General features: G+C 39.4%; 1 protein-coding gene across 1 annotated transcript in view; it reads right to left on the reverse strand.

Annotated features, from left to right (window-relative positions):
* Positions 1-384: 384 nt before the first annotated feature.
* The window catches only part of COMMD10 (COMM domain containing 10), a 139,167-nt gene continuing 126,190 nt past the window's right edge, over positions 385-13,361 (reverse strand). The window contains exons 6-7 of the mRNA XM_064140110.1: positions 1,617-1,676; positions 385-964 (exon numbers count right to left, since the gene is read on the reverse strand). Coding sequence (XP_063996180.1) covers positions 926-964; positions 1,617-1,676 — 99 coding nt within the window. The 3' untranslated portion in view covers positions 385-925. The remainder of the gene's footprint in view (positions 965-1,616; positions 1,677-13,361) is intronic.

The following is a 13,361-nucleotide window of genomic DNA, read 5'->3' on the forward strand; positions in this document are numbered from 1 at the left end:
ATCAAGGTGCAGCAATGAAGTTGCCTGTCAACGATTGGCAACAGACATGAACTAAGATGACTTTTACCTTCTCATATTGCTCATGAACCTCCATTCATCTGGAACTAATGTGTGAAAATATGACTAACTTGGCCTTTAAGTCTCTGTACTTTTATTTCTTTCAGTGCGATGTTAAAACCATGGTGGACAATATTGGGAGTCAACAAACAGCTTTTAGAAATCTGTCAGACTGTTTCAGTGTTCTTTGTTGCATGCTCAAGAGATTTCTTCTCCCAATTATACACTATACTGCTTACATTCATTGGTATGCATGCAGTGCTAAGAAGCCATATTTATTCTCAGTGCCGAAAGTAAACGAAGTTAAAATAGCCCAAACTAAATCCATTTATTTTTGAATTCTCAGTTTATTTTGATAAATTTAGCAAAAAGCATTAGCAATTGTGTGAGCAACAATTCAGAAGGTTGTGTATATTCTTACCAGTTTTACATTATTTTTATATCTAAAACATATTATTCTTGGTCCCTCACTAGTATGTGAATTTCCAGCAGAATCCAGTAACACACACAAAAGGACAAAAAATTCTTGCAAAAGTCCAAAGCAGGTAGCACTTTTTTTTTGTTGTTGTTGTTGTTTCTGAGAGGTTTTTTGGGGGAGGTTGCTTTGTGATTTGGGTTTTTTTTTTTTTCCTCCTGCAAGTGAAGCCATTTTTCATAATTGCTCATAGAAAAAAAAGAGAAAGTCCATTAGAATCTTCAGACTCTCAACAAAGATGTTTGGCTAATGTTACTGGTCTAAAAAGGAGATAAGCCATATAATTTTACAGGAAGCAATCTGCTCAGTCCTTCAGCAAACACAACTTGGCAATCTATCTTCAATTCAAAAATAATGGAAGGAGTGTGATGGAGAAATAAGTCTTCCAAACCATCATGTAAGGGAATCCAGCTGTGCTTGTATAGTTTCCAGCTATTTAAGGGAACAAAAAAAATAAAAAAAAAAAGAGAGAGAGAGAAAAAACTCAATATAAAATGTTTAGAAACATGCAAACAGGAAAAAAAAAAAATCCAGTATCTTCAGCTATGCATACTAAATCTATTCACATAGCAATTAAAAAAAAGAATCCTCTACTCATGAATATTTGTTTTTACATGAAGCTATTAGAATTCATTGCTGCAGTTTAAATATTCAAATTTTAAAGAAACAGTTGTCTAAATACTGCCTTTTTTACACGCACAGATGTTTTGCTGTGAATTTCCAATGCATAATAACAAGGGAAAAAAATAATAAGAGTTCATTTTGACTGGATTATGAGCCTGGCATTTCGACTGAAGACAAAAAATGCTCTTTCCAGAGAGCTCCTCATTGTTAATCATCAGCTACTCCTCTCAATCTAACCATCAGGTAGGCTTACAATGACCCCAAGCTCAGCCCATTGCAAATTTGAATGTGCAGACTCTTCTGGAAAATGCTTTATGATCAAACAAGTCCAGCAGCATTAATCAAAATTTGGTCAATTTCCCACACAGGTTCATTAGATTTAATTCATACAGGCAACACTTCCTGCCGAGCAGCATAAGGTGTTTACAAAGAAAGCACAGTATTGTAAAAATCTACAGACCTTGTTATAGAACTCAAACAGCTCCTGATGACTAAATTCCACAAACACTTTCTTCAGGTTCTGTGAAAAGAAGAAGAAGAAGAAGGAAGGAATAAGCACATTTTTTTCTCCTTTTCTTTTTGGTGTTAATTCCAGCAATTCAGAACATGAAGTTAAGCTTCATGACAGATAAGCAACAGATAGTTTTCCTTGCACTCACTACAATGTCCCTCATAGATGTATATTCCATTTCAGCGAACATCTCAAGTCTAAAAGTGCATCTATGCTCCTGCTGCAAGGGACAATCACAAAATAGTGTATGAAAATAATTTTGTTACCTTATTTTTAAGTCAGATGAAAACGAAAGATTACATTCACCTTTCCCAGCAATCCCTCTATGATCTGGTAAATACCTTTACATGATGACAAAGTCAGTAGTGTATATGATTGAACTTGCACAGCTATTAATACACTGCAATGGCACACTGGTACTATTTCCATTCATTAATCTAACAGTTAGGGTCTTAGCATGGTGACACTGCTACAGGCATCTATGTACACATTCAGCCTAAGATAACAACACAACAGCTTCAAAGCCGTGCTTAAACCCTAAAAAGCAAAGTAACACAACTGATAGAAACCACTGTGGATAAAACAGATGGTGGTAATAATCCGCTGCATGCATGTGCTGATGTCTGTGGAGAAAGGGTTTAAATTAAAATTTCTGTCCTGCTTAACTCATTTGCACCAAACAGGTAGTTTAAAGCCTGCTACTTTCAATCACAGTGCAGCTCTATCCAGACTGCTTCTAGCCTTAACCCTTCTCCTTTGCTTTGTCACTTCTTTTAAAATAAATTCCCATTACCACACATTCTCTGTGTTGCTGCTAGACTTTCCAAAGCTTGGAGGCATTCCTGAGGATAACAGCTGCACTTTCATGAACACTAACAAGGCTCTGTGAAAACTGAACCTGCAGGCACCTCTACTCACAAAATATTACCAGCTGAAACAGTGTACAGGCGCTAATTTTGTGCAGCTGATACCAACTTCATGTACCAACTTCAGTCAGCAGAAAATCACTTATTTATCAATTCAGCTTAAGTGAGCAAGGATGGTTTTGCACACAGAAAAGGCCGTGGGCCAGATTCTGTGTGCTTTCATACCAATGCCAGTCTTGATTTAAGTTAAATAATGCCGCTGAATTTGGTGCACCAAATGCATAAGAGCAGTGGCAGCCCTGGGAACTCAGGATAGGTACTGCATGGTGCCTGCTCCTCAAAAGGAGCTGTAAGGCACAGGAAAAGGATAAAATGAGTGGGGCCAGCCTGTCTGGTGCATTTCTTCCTCCTCACTCTGCAGAAAGAAAGATTCTTTCCAACAATTTCAGAAAGGCTACAAAAGCCAAGAAAAGGACCAGTGATTTGCATGAGAGACCAATCTTCACCCTCTGGGAAGGAACAATAAAATTCTGGGAATCGTATGGTGAATACAAAATAAAACTACCAGGACAGCAGTTCTCTTTGCCATGACTCCAGCTGATCCTCCCTCCAAGGAGCATAATGCTGTGACAGAGAAGTAAAAGCATTTTTAAAGGCTTTCTAACAGCTAAGAAACAAAGAGAAAGCAAACAAGTGGTTTCTTCAGAAAAGAAACTGGGTAAAGAAGAAAGATACACTAATAGCAAATGGATCTAACATTTCAGCCTGGATGTTTGTTTGCCATTGGCCATTTCAGAAGGATTTTGGTGTTTGAAAGGAGAGAACTGAAAATGAAAAGAGAAGGTTCAGAATAAAAGGAAGATATCATATATCTTTAAGTTTATCAGTCTCAATGAATAGTCAGGGTCATCTCTTGCATGGTTTCTGGTAGAAGAGCCTACTGGATTTCAATACGGTAGCTTTGGAATGCCTCCAGGGAGAGGCAACAGGTGTGTGACACCTCCAACCACCAGATCTCATTTCTCTGAGTTCTATGTCTCATGCAAGACGGGTATCTTCTGGATCAGCAAGCAGGATCAACTTCTTACATACATGAGAAAAAAAAAAAAATGAAAAGCCTCTCTTCAATATCTTCTCCTAACTACATTAATTACTGCAAGTTATAAGATAGGGTATGTTAATGAAAAAAAAAGTGATCTTTTTAAACCAGATTATTTTTGCACTAAAAAAGCCCAAACACTATGCCTTATGGACAGTGTCTCCCCATTATTATACAATAATTACAGTCTGATAACCAAGACAAATTTATATTGCATTGTGGCAGGCAAATGTCTATGGAGATCTGAAAGAAAGCACGTTGTGTCAGGCTGTGTTTCTGATCTGTGGTGGGGATGGGAGCGTCAATGGGAGAGATGACATAACAAATATGTTGTTGATCTGCACTTAACCCTTTTAAAACAGGGTTTTTTTCTATGTGTGAAAACCTGGTACTTCCACTACATCATTTCATCAGTGAGCAGTGTCACAAACAATCAGGTGCTATTGTGGCACCAGTTAAAAATGTTACACTATTATATTTCTCAGTAGCATGAGCCCCTTGAGGGAGGTGTCCAACAACCATTGCTACATAATCAGAAATTCCTACACAGACCACAAAAACTACCTATCAAAACCAAGAAAATGCTACTCTGAGCAGGCTCGGTGTCCCCTTCCCCCTACCCATTTTTAACTGAGATATCCATTATTCACTTACTTGCTTTATTCTGTGTGAACACAAACTATTGTAATGGAAAGAACATGTCACAGGACTATGGTACCATCCAGTTCTTCAATTACTCAGTGCAATAGCATTAAAAAACTACTGTATAGACAGAATACTGCTGGAGACCCCAGAGTAGGCAAATTCCTAATCTACTTTATGGAATTTTGCTCAGATAAGGATATAGAAGTACAAATAGAAACATTTTTCTGACCATAACTAAAATAGAAGATAAAAAACAACAACAACAACAACAAAAAACCCACCACACAGAAGACAACCCAAAAAATCTTTCAACTTAATAACTTAATTATATGTCACTATGTGCAGATAGGCTCTCAGACTATTTATGAAAAGTGCAGCTGCCTTCTTTTCTCTACACATACAGGTTTTCAGATGTTGTCTCTGACCTACTATTTGTTTCCCAGAAGGTAAATAAAAAAAAACAGAAATTTGCGCGATGTCCAACTTCTGTCTTCCCTCTATCGAGTATATCATTCTCTTTTCCACTTTCCTGATAAATTCCTTCCCATTCCTCACCTTTACTCTAATCCTTTTATAATTTCTGGCATCTTATTTTCTCTTTGCTGCTATCACTATGTGAAAGAAAACTAAAGAGGGTAATCAGAAACTTAAATTGCATTTATTCTCATTGGCATACTCAGTCATCCTAACTCAATCACAAACTTTGTGATTGTGGGACTAAAGTCCTAGGCTCCTGCTTTTAGGAGTTTTAGCCTTAAAGGTGACAGCTTCACAGCATCAGAGACACAGCTGAAGATGCTTTTATAACTGAAGACAAAAGAAACCTTTAAAATACCAAATGTTCAGGTTTTGGGTGTTGGATATAGTAATATTAAACGCAGTGATCTTATAGAATTGTCTGAATATTATACAGTGGAATACAAGCCAGGGACAGGAGAGGGTTCATGATTTCAGAAGTGCTGATAGAGGATTGGAATCGCCTCAGAGAATGGTGTAACAAATATAAACAAGTGTAAGGCTGGAGTCTGTGGTTTTCGCCTATCTCTGCTGACAGAACTGCTCAGACACAATGTATGTGTTGTTCAGAGAGTATGAAGAATGTCTATGCCAATTAGTGTGTAATCCTAACTTAGTCCTAACACAGAGTTTAACATGATTTGTAACCTTCTTATGTAGCCTTCTGATAGAAAGTATATAAGCCCATGCTTGGGGTGCAATAAATGGATTTGGATCTGGAACTTGCTGGAACTTGCTTATGTTAAGCCTTTTTCTCCGTCTCTTATTACCCCTTTACCAATGGTAAACAGCCTGTGGCATTTGGGCATCTTTGAAAACACGGAGACATACTTTTTAGTCTGACTCAATACCCATGAAGGGCTGCAGGGGCAGCACTGGAGTGATACCCTAAACAATCATAACTAAAGAGACGATGTGCAGCATCTTCAGCTAAATGAAGTTGCTTTTAAGTTTAATGTGCTCATACACTGTTAAACATGACAGAGCACTGAATTTATTGCTGGAAAAATCTGCATGAACTGCAGGTGTTGCCCAAGACAAATCTTTACATCACTGAATCCATTCCAAGGAATATGGTAATAGGTTTTCTGAAAAGTGTGGTTTACTGTATTTGACCACGTATCATTACTGAGTGCATTTTGTAAGTGTTAAAATTAAATTTTAGTGCCATTTTGTTTGTATAGATCTAGATGGAATTTGATTTCATTCTGTTTCTTCTCTCACCCCAGAGCTGTATCAATTTACAGCCTCTTGAGAACTGTGAAATTCTAATAAGTTTAACTGATTAGGGCTGTTTTCTCCCCTTACCTATCCTCTCATTTATTGTCTGGTATCATTAAAAAAGCCACTAACATCTTCATTGTTTTCTAAAGCAGCTGTTCAAACCCAAATTTCCTTTGAGAGGCTGGGATGGGAGTGGAAGAGGAGAGAATGGAAAGGGGGGAAAAAAAAGATAAAACCTTCTTGCTCCGAGCCAACATTTATACACTACCTTACCCAAAACAGACACTCTAATTGTAGGGCTAATTCTACAAAACAGCCACAATCACTTAATACACACTTAGCTTACAACCACCAGCAAACAATTAGGCAAATTTTCAGCTGAATGTGATGACTGGCATCAAATGATGAAATTTCATCTACTCAAGATGTAAAAGAGTTTCCAATTTCTCACTGCCTTGGCTAACAATTTATTTTAAACATGGATACCTTCTTGCTGCAAAATGTTTCTGTGGAAACCACGCAACGAAATGTCTCCTCAAAATAATTCAGAAAGCAAAAGCAAATCCCTGGTTATAATCAAAGAATTCTGTTTTGGGGTGGGTTTGTTTGTTTTTGTTGTTTTTTAAAATCCTGTGCTCTAGAGACATGTTTTAATGTACCACTGCAAAAGGCTTTATTACTAATGACAGCGTTTTGCAACCTTACTTATTGCCCAGCTGCATTCCACATGTTTAATTTGTCCATCCCATGCATAAAGATAGAGCAAAGCATGAGGACTTCTAAATACAAGGCAAACTTCTCATCTTAAAGCTAGCTTGAATATGAAAAAAATTATATTGCTGTAATAGCCTTCCACTGCAAAGCTGTAACCACTTTTACAGCACTGCAAAATAAACGACAAGTATTCTGAAGGAAACAGATGGAGGGACAGGCTGGTTTGTGTATCTAAATGTCTACTGATAATGATAATGCTCTAGGGCTGAACACATGTAAAAAGTTTATTGTATATTCGGCTAAGTTAGTTAATAGCAACTAGCTGAAGCAACACATATCACAGCTTCCATATTCTAACATTATCTTTAACACTATCTTGAGACACATGTCAATTAGGCTTAAGAGAGAATATTTTCACTTTTTTTATCCCATTGTCCAATTTATTCTTACTAGATATCCTTAAAATCTCAGATATAATTGAAGGACATGGGTAATTAATCAGCTGATGGCCAAATTCAGATGTATTCCTAAATAGACCTTGCTTGCCTCTTAGCAGACTACAATTTCCTCTGGACCTATTAGTTTTTGTGCTACATCAATTGAGACTTCCTTTGAATGTCCTTGGACCCTGGAAAACTGTGCATCTGCTTAGGCACTTAGAGATGGGAAGAGGGTCAAAGGTGTATTTCATGGAATTAATCAGTAAGTTTAAGCACCTTGGTCAGAAGGATGAATTGCAGCACAGTAAGAAAAGCAGATGTGTTAAAACAGACAGGCATCACTTAAAAGCACACCTGTTCCTTAACTCTCTGCACATAAGAGATGGCAATTAAGACTTCTTTATAGTCTTACAGCAATAGATGGATGTAGTTCAGCTCAGGGACTCAGAAGAACAGAGGGAGTTAAATACTGACTTATATATTCCTAATTACATTTCTTTCACATCATCAGAAAATGTGACCTTCAAGCTTCATTCTGCTTCCAAGCTTATTTCCATTTGCAAAACCAAATAATTAGTTTTTTAGAGAAAAAAGACCCGTGCTTTGAGACTGAATTGCATGCATTTTCAAGACTCAGAGTGCAGATCTTATAAAACAGAATATCTTTCATACTACCCTTCTCTATTCCTAATTGTTAACATCTACTTTGTATGAACACTGCCTTCTACCTTTCAAAGCTGTGTTTCTTTTTCTTGTAAGCTTAAAAATTTCAAATTCCTGGTGGCATTTAGGAAGATCAAAATCAGCAGCATACTGAGGATGTTTCTCCCTACCCTTGCAACGACACACATAAACTCCCTACCCAAAGCTCTGTGTTCATTGATGAGATCTAATCAGTGTGTTACTGAAAACAGATTGTTTGAAGATACATACAGATAATCCTTGCTCTGGTTGATATAGGATCATGTAATCATGTTTCCGTGCAAAGTGCCTCAAATAAATTCATTGCCTAGTCTGGTAGTGAGCCAACGCTATGCAGGCTTTTGGAGACCTGCAGAAGACCTGGCATACTTCTAACCAGTACAAGGATTATAAGTCTCCTTCGTTCTACCTTCTCATGTTCCCTTTCACCCTCATGAAAATACCCATTTATGGCTGGATGAACAAGTGTGAAGCTACGGATGAAAAATGGGACACAACTACTAGGAAGACCACAGGAGGCTGGGAAGATCAGATTGTTAGAGGCAGACAGGTCTCTTTCTTCACAGAAGGGGAGAAAAATGCTTTTATAAATGAGACAATTATCTAGAAACAAAGAACTTCAGTTTTCATGTCAATACACCTAGTAAGAGTAAATAATGTTTTGCTAAAGACAAGGGAGATAGCAAAGCATTTTCTTCCAGCAGCTGTATCCAGGCAAAGGGTTTCTTTTCCTTGAGTGTACTAGGCACTCACATTCCTATACGTATCATTAGGTTGGTTAGTCTTCTAATGATACTTTTGCATGGAACACTTCTCAAAGGCTAAAATCTGGAGTTGTAGAGTTGCAGTTTCTGTGCAAAGATTATGTTAAATACGCTTCTACAAAGACATCATGGCGAACAAACAGGCTTTTTTGGGAAATAGGCAGTGTGTACCACTGTCTGCCTATCACAAGAAATAGTTTAAAGCAGGCCTTTTGTACAGATAACTCCCTGTGTGTTCTACTTACAGAACATGGCTCAGAGAAGATCTATTGAAACGCTGACTTGCTTCTAAGCCTGCTCTGTATTTTGTATATACCTTCATATGCCCTTCCTTTCTTTGAAGACAATGATACACAGCACAAACTCATTATTGATTCCTCACTAGTCTCCACATGGGATCAGCCACTAACAGCATAAAGCTTCCATCCACACAAGTGTGTTGTTGTAATTTCAAAATTCAATAGGAAAATACATAGGTATAATTCCCAATACATTTATCCAGGAAAAGATGTGTTTGAAAGTTTCACTCACTAATAGGCCACCATGCAATTACTAAGAATACCCCTGATTAATCCAAGGAAGACAGGTCCTAACAATGACAACTTCCCAATTTCATCTTTCGTCTAGTTTTCCAAATGATGCTGCATTCCTAACCCTGCAGAAAACTCTCTGAAGAAGCAACCTCCCTGAAAATTTAAAACAAATACACCCTTTCTTCCTCTTAAATTCCACTGCATCAAGTATGCAGAACATACTCTCTGTGGAACCATGCAAACCCTAATTGTTGCATACTGCTTAGACACTATACAGTCTACTGTAACTACCAGAATGCACCTTTCTTCTTTAGTCAGAACTCTGTTTGGATGACTCAATAATTTTATTGCTGAGAAGAAATAAAATTCTTCAATCTTTCATGTTTTGGTACCTCTCATTTGGCATGAGAATTATTTTATTTATATAGATATATATAAATAAAAGTGTTTGTGAACACTGAAAGGAAAAACAGGAACTTGAAATCCTGTGTTTCACTTATTCCCCACTAGGGCTATCATGCAAGTCGTCAAACGCCCTGGAGCAGGTTGACACTTCTAAGGACTGATGCAGTAGCCCTATGTTCACCTTGAATGACAAAGGAATTAGGCTTCTACTTGTAGATTACTACTGGAAAGTAAACCCAGCAATAAGCATGCTTTTCAAGCTTTTCTGACCTGACATGTTTGCCTGACTTGATCACAGTCAAATTATTCTTTTTTTTACAAAATACACATAGAAAATCTGTCACTTTGGCACGATTATGACATATTTCCATTACTGTACCAAGAAAATAATCCAATTTGAGTATGCTAATGGAATTGAGTGTAAAATAGTAAATGCAATGTTAGCCTAGCGTTGCCACTTAAATACTTACGATGCTGGACTCAAGTGGCAAACGTTGCAACTTGGATAAGCATCTTTTTTAACAAGGGTAGAAAGGACCCTGGGAACTACAGACCTGTCAGCCTCACCTCCCTGCCTGGCAAGATCATGGAACAGACCCTCCTAGATGCCATGCTAAGGCACACGCAGGACAGGGAGGTGATTCAAGACAGTCAGTATGGCTTTACTGGTGGCAAAACCTGCCTAACCAGCCTCGTGGCCTGGTGACTATGTCAGTGGACAAGGGATGACCTATGGATGTGATCTATCCGGACTTCTGTAAGGTCTTCAACATGGCCTCCCACAACACCCTACTCAACAAGTTGGAGAGGTGTGGATTTGATGGGTGGGGTGTTCAGTGGATAAGGAACTGGCTGGACGGTTGCATCCAGAGGCTAGTGCTCAGTGGCTCTGTAGTGGCAGGTATTGGTGTCAGGGGGACTTTGGAAAATTAATAGGGTTTATTAATTTTGATATTCAGGACTCTCACTCCCAGCCACAATTTTTAATAAAAGGTTCTTTGCAAAGGTCATGAAAACTTTACACAGATGAAAAGGCAGAATCTAGAACACTTAAGAAACAACTAGCAGTAATATAACAAACATTAAACCATTAGGACTGTAAAAGAGGTTCTTGCGGTCAATTATGCCACTCGGTCACTAGAGGAGCTCAAGAAGCTCCTTTCTGCTTAAGACAGAAGGTATTTGGATTCACTTACAGGACGCTTTAAGTATTTATTCACAAAATATGAATATCTCTGGGTTCCTGGGGCTAACTACAGTTTCCAGAGAGTAGCCAAACACTTGCAGGGAGTTCTGTCAATGTCTTCTTAGCTGCTAAGGCCTGCAGATCTTTCCAGGCTCTGACAACAGTGCTAGGAGAGAGGCAGATGATCTCTGACCTGATCCTGGTTCCTCTTGGACTATCTGTGTCCCTCTCCAGGGCTCCCAGTCTTAACTGAAGACGGGTGTGCAGTCTTGGCATGAAGTCTTGCTGATGTACAGACAGGCACAATGTCATGCTGGCTAAGCAAGCCTATCGTGTGAAGGTACCTAATGCCTAATCCTGGTAAACTGAGACACATTTCCAGGTAGACAAATCCAGAGCATCAGGGCTTGTTATTATGTAGCAAGCAAGCTTATAGCTTAGCAGAGTATGGCAAGATGCAAGGGTAGCAAGGCAGAGCAATGGCATAAGCAATGGCAGAGCACATTGAGGCAAAGCACACTGTGTTTACCTGCTCATGTCTTTTTATCAGTGTAGTCTGAGACTACTGGCTCCAATCAGAATGGCACTTTGTCAAAACTGACCCACATTAGGTAAAGTCTGGGCTTGCTTATCCTTATTTGGGAAAAACACAAACAGCTGTATGAACACGTGAGGGTACCCTGTAAACAAGTTAGAACATGGAGGAGACTTGGAGGCACCAGTGCCGTTGTTTTCCGTTCCCTCAGTTGCTTCCCCCTACAGCAGGAGGAGATGTAACAGAAAGCAAGTCTGGGCAAGCCAGGACATGTTTAGGCCTATTTTGGCCTTCCACAACAGGCTTGAAGTCCAGATGGAAAGCAGTGACAAGTGGTGTCCCTTAGGGGTCTGTGCTGGGACCTGTACTGTTTAATATTTTTATTAATGATATAGACACTGGGATCGAGGGCATCATCAGCAAGTTTGCAGATGACACCAAGCTGAGTGGAGCTGTTGATACATGAGAGGGACAGGATGTCGTCCAGAGGGACCTGGACAAGCTGGAGACACTTCCAGCCCAGGTGAACTTCAAGAGGTTCAACAAGAGCAAGTGCAGGGTCCTGCAGCTGGGAGGAAAACAATCCTCACTATTAATACAGACTGGGGATGAGATGATGGAAAGCAGCCCTTTGGAAAAAAACTTGGGATGCAGATGGACAAGAAGCTGGACATGAGCAGACAGTGTGCACTTGCAGCACAGGTGGTAAATCACATCCTGGGCTGCATCAAAAGATGCGTTGACAGCAGATCCAGAGAGGTGATTCTGCCACTCCATTCTGCTTTGATACCGACCTCACCTGGAGTATTGCATCAAGGTGTGCAGCCCTCAACTCAGGAAGGACATGGACATGATGGAATAGGTCCAGAGGAGGCCCACAAAAGCGATCAGAGGGTTGGAGCACCTCTGCTACAAACATAGACTGAGGGAGCTAGGTTTGTTCAGCCTGGAGAACAGAAGGCTCCAGAAAGACCTAACAGTGACCTTGCAGAACCTGAAGGGGGACTAAGAGAAGGATGGAGAGAGACTGTTTACAAAGGTCCGTAGTGGTAGGACAAGAGGCAATAGCTTCAAATCAGAGAAGAGCAGATTTAGGTTGTATGTTAGGAATAAGTTCTTTACCATGAGGGTAGTGGAACACTGGAACAGGTTGCCCAAGGAGGTGGTTGAGGCCCCGTCCCTGGAAATACTCAAGGTGAGGCTCAAAAGGGCTCTGGGCAACCTGGTCTAATTGAGGATGCCCCTGCTTACTGCAGAGGGGGCTGGACTAGATGATCTTTGGAGGTTTATTTGAAGCCATTATATGATTCTAAGATCTTAGGACGGTGAAGTTGAGCTCTATAACACTGAAAGGAGACTCAGATAGATTTGCATATAGATACAGAAGAGTCAGAACCTTACAGAACAGGGAGAGCAGCTCAATACCAGACATGGAGTGTTTTAGAGAGCATCTCATGAAACTTGGTTGTAGCTGACATGATTACTGTGGAATTCCAAATCCTCCATGTTCAAATTGGATGCACATCAAACAGTGGGTCTGAAGAAAGCTCAAATTTGGAGAAAGCTCAGACTGACACAAACTGGTCAAGAAGAGATCCTTCCAGTCTCTGATAAAAGCAAGACAGAATTTCCCGTGTCCAGAGGAAGAAATATGAATTACAGTCACCTACATCAACGTTTAGTGCCACTTCTCCAACAGGAATTCTGCATGATGTAGTCACTCAGAGGAGTAACTCTTAAGAGGAACCTGACATCTTTTTGCAGCATTAACTTCTAAGCCCACCTGATTCAATATGATGCTGCAACACTGCACTGTTTTACCATTAGAGGCCTTTCTTCATCACCATAAAACCTGAGAGTATCTATTGTTTCTACTCAGGCACAAGAAAGGAGGCTAGATAAAAGATGCCAGCAGTAAGATGAAAGAACTGAGGAAGCACAGACCCGAATGAAATCAACATAACTGTTGTGAAAACACCTTTTAAAAAAAACCTGCTTAAATATTTACAAAATGTCAAGATTAGATAATTGTAGATTAGGTCTTTTGTTTGGGATGGGTCACTCA

The sequence above is a fragment of the Pogoniulus pusillus genome, chromosome Z, assembly GCF_015220805.1.
Source record: "Pogoniulus pusillus isolate bPogPus1 chromosome Z, bPogPus1.pri, whole genome shotgun sequence".
NCBI classification, from domain to species: Eukaryota; Metazoa; Chordata; class Aves; order Piciformes; family Lybiidae; genus Pogoniulus; species Pogoniulus pusillus.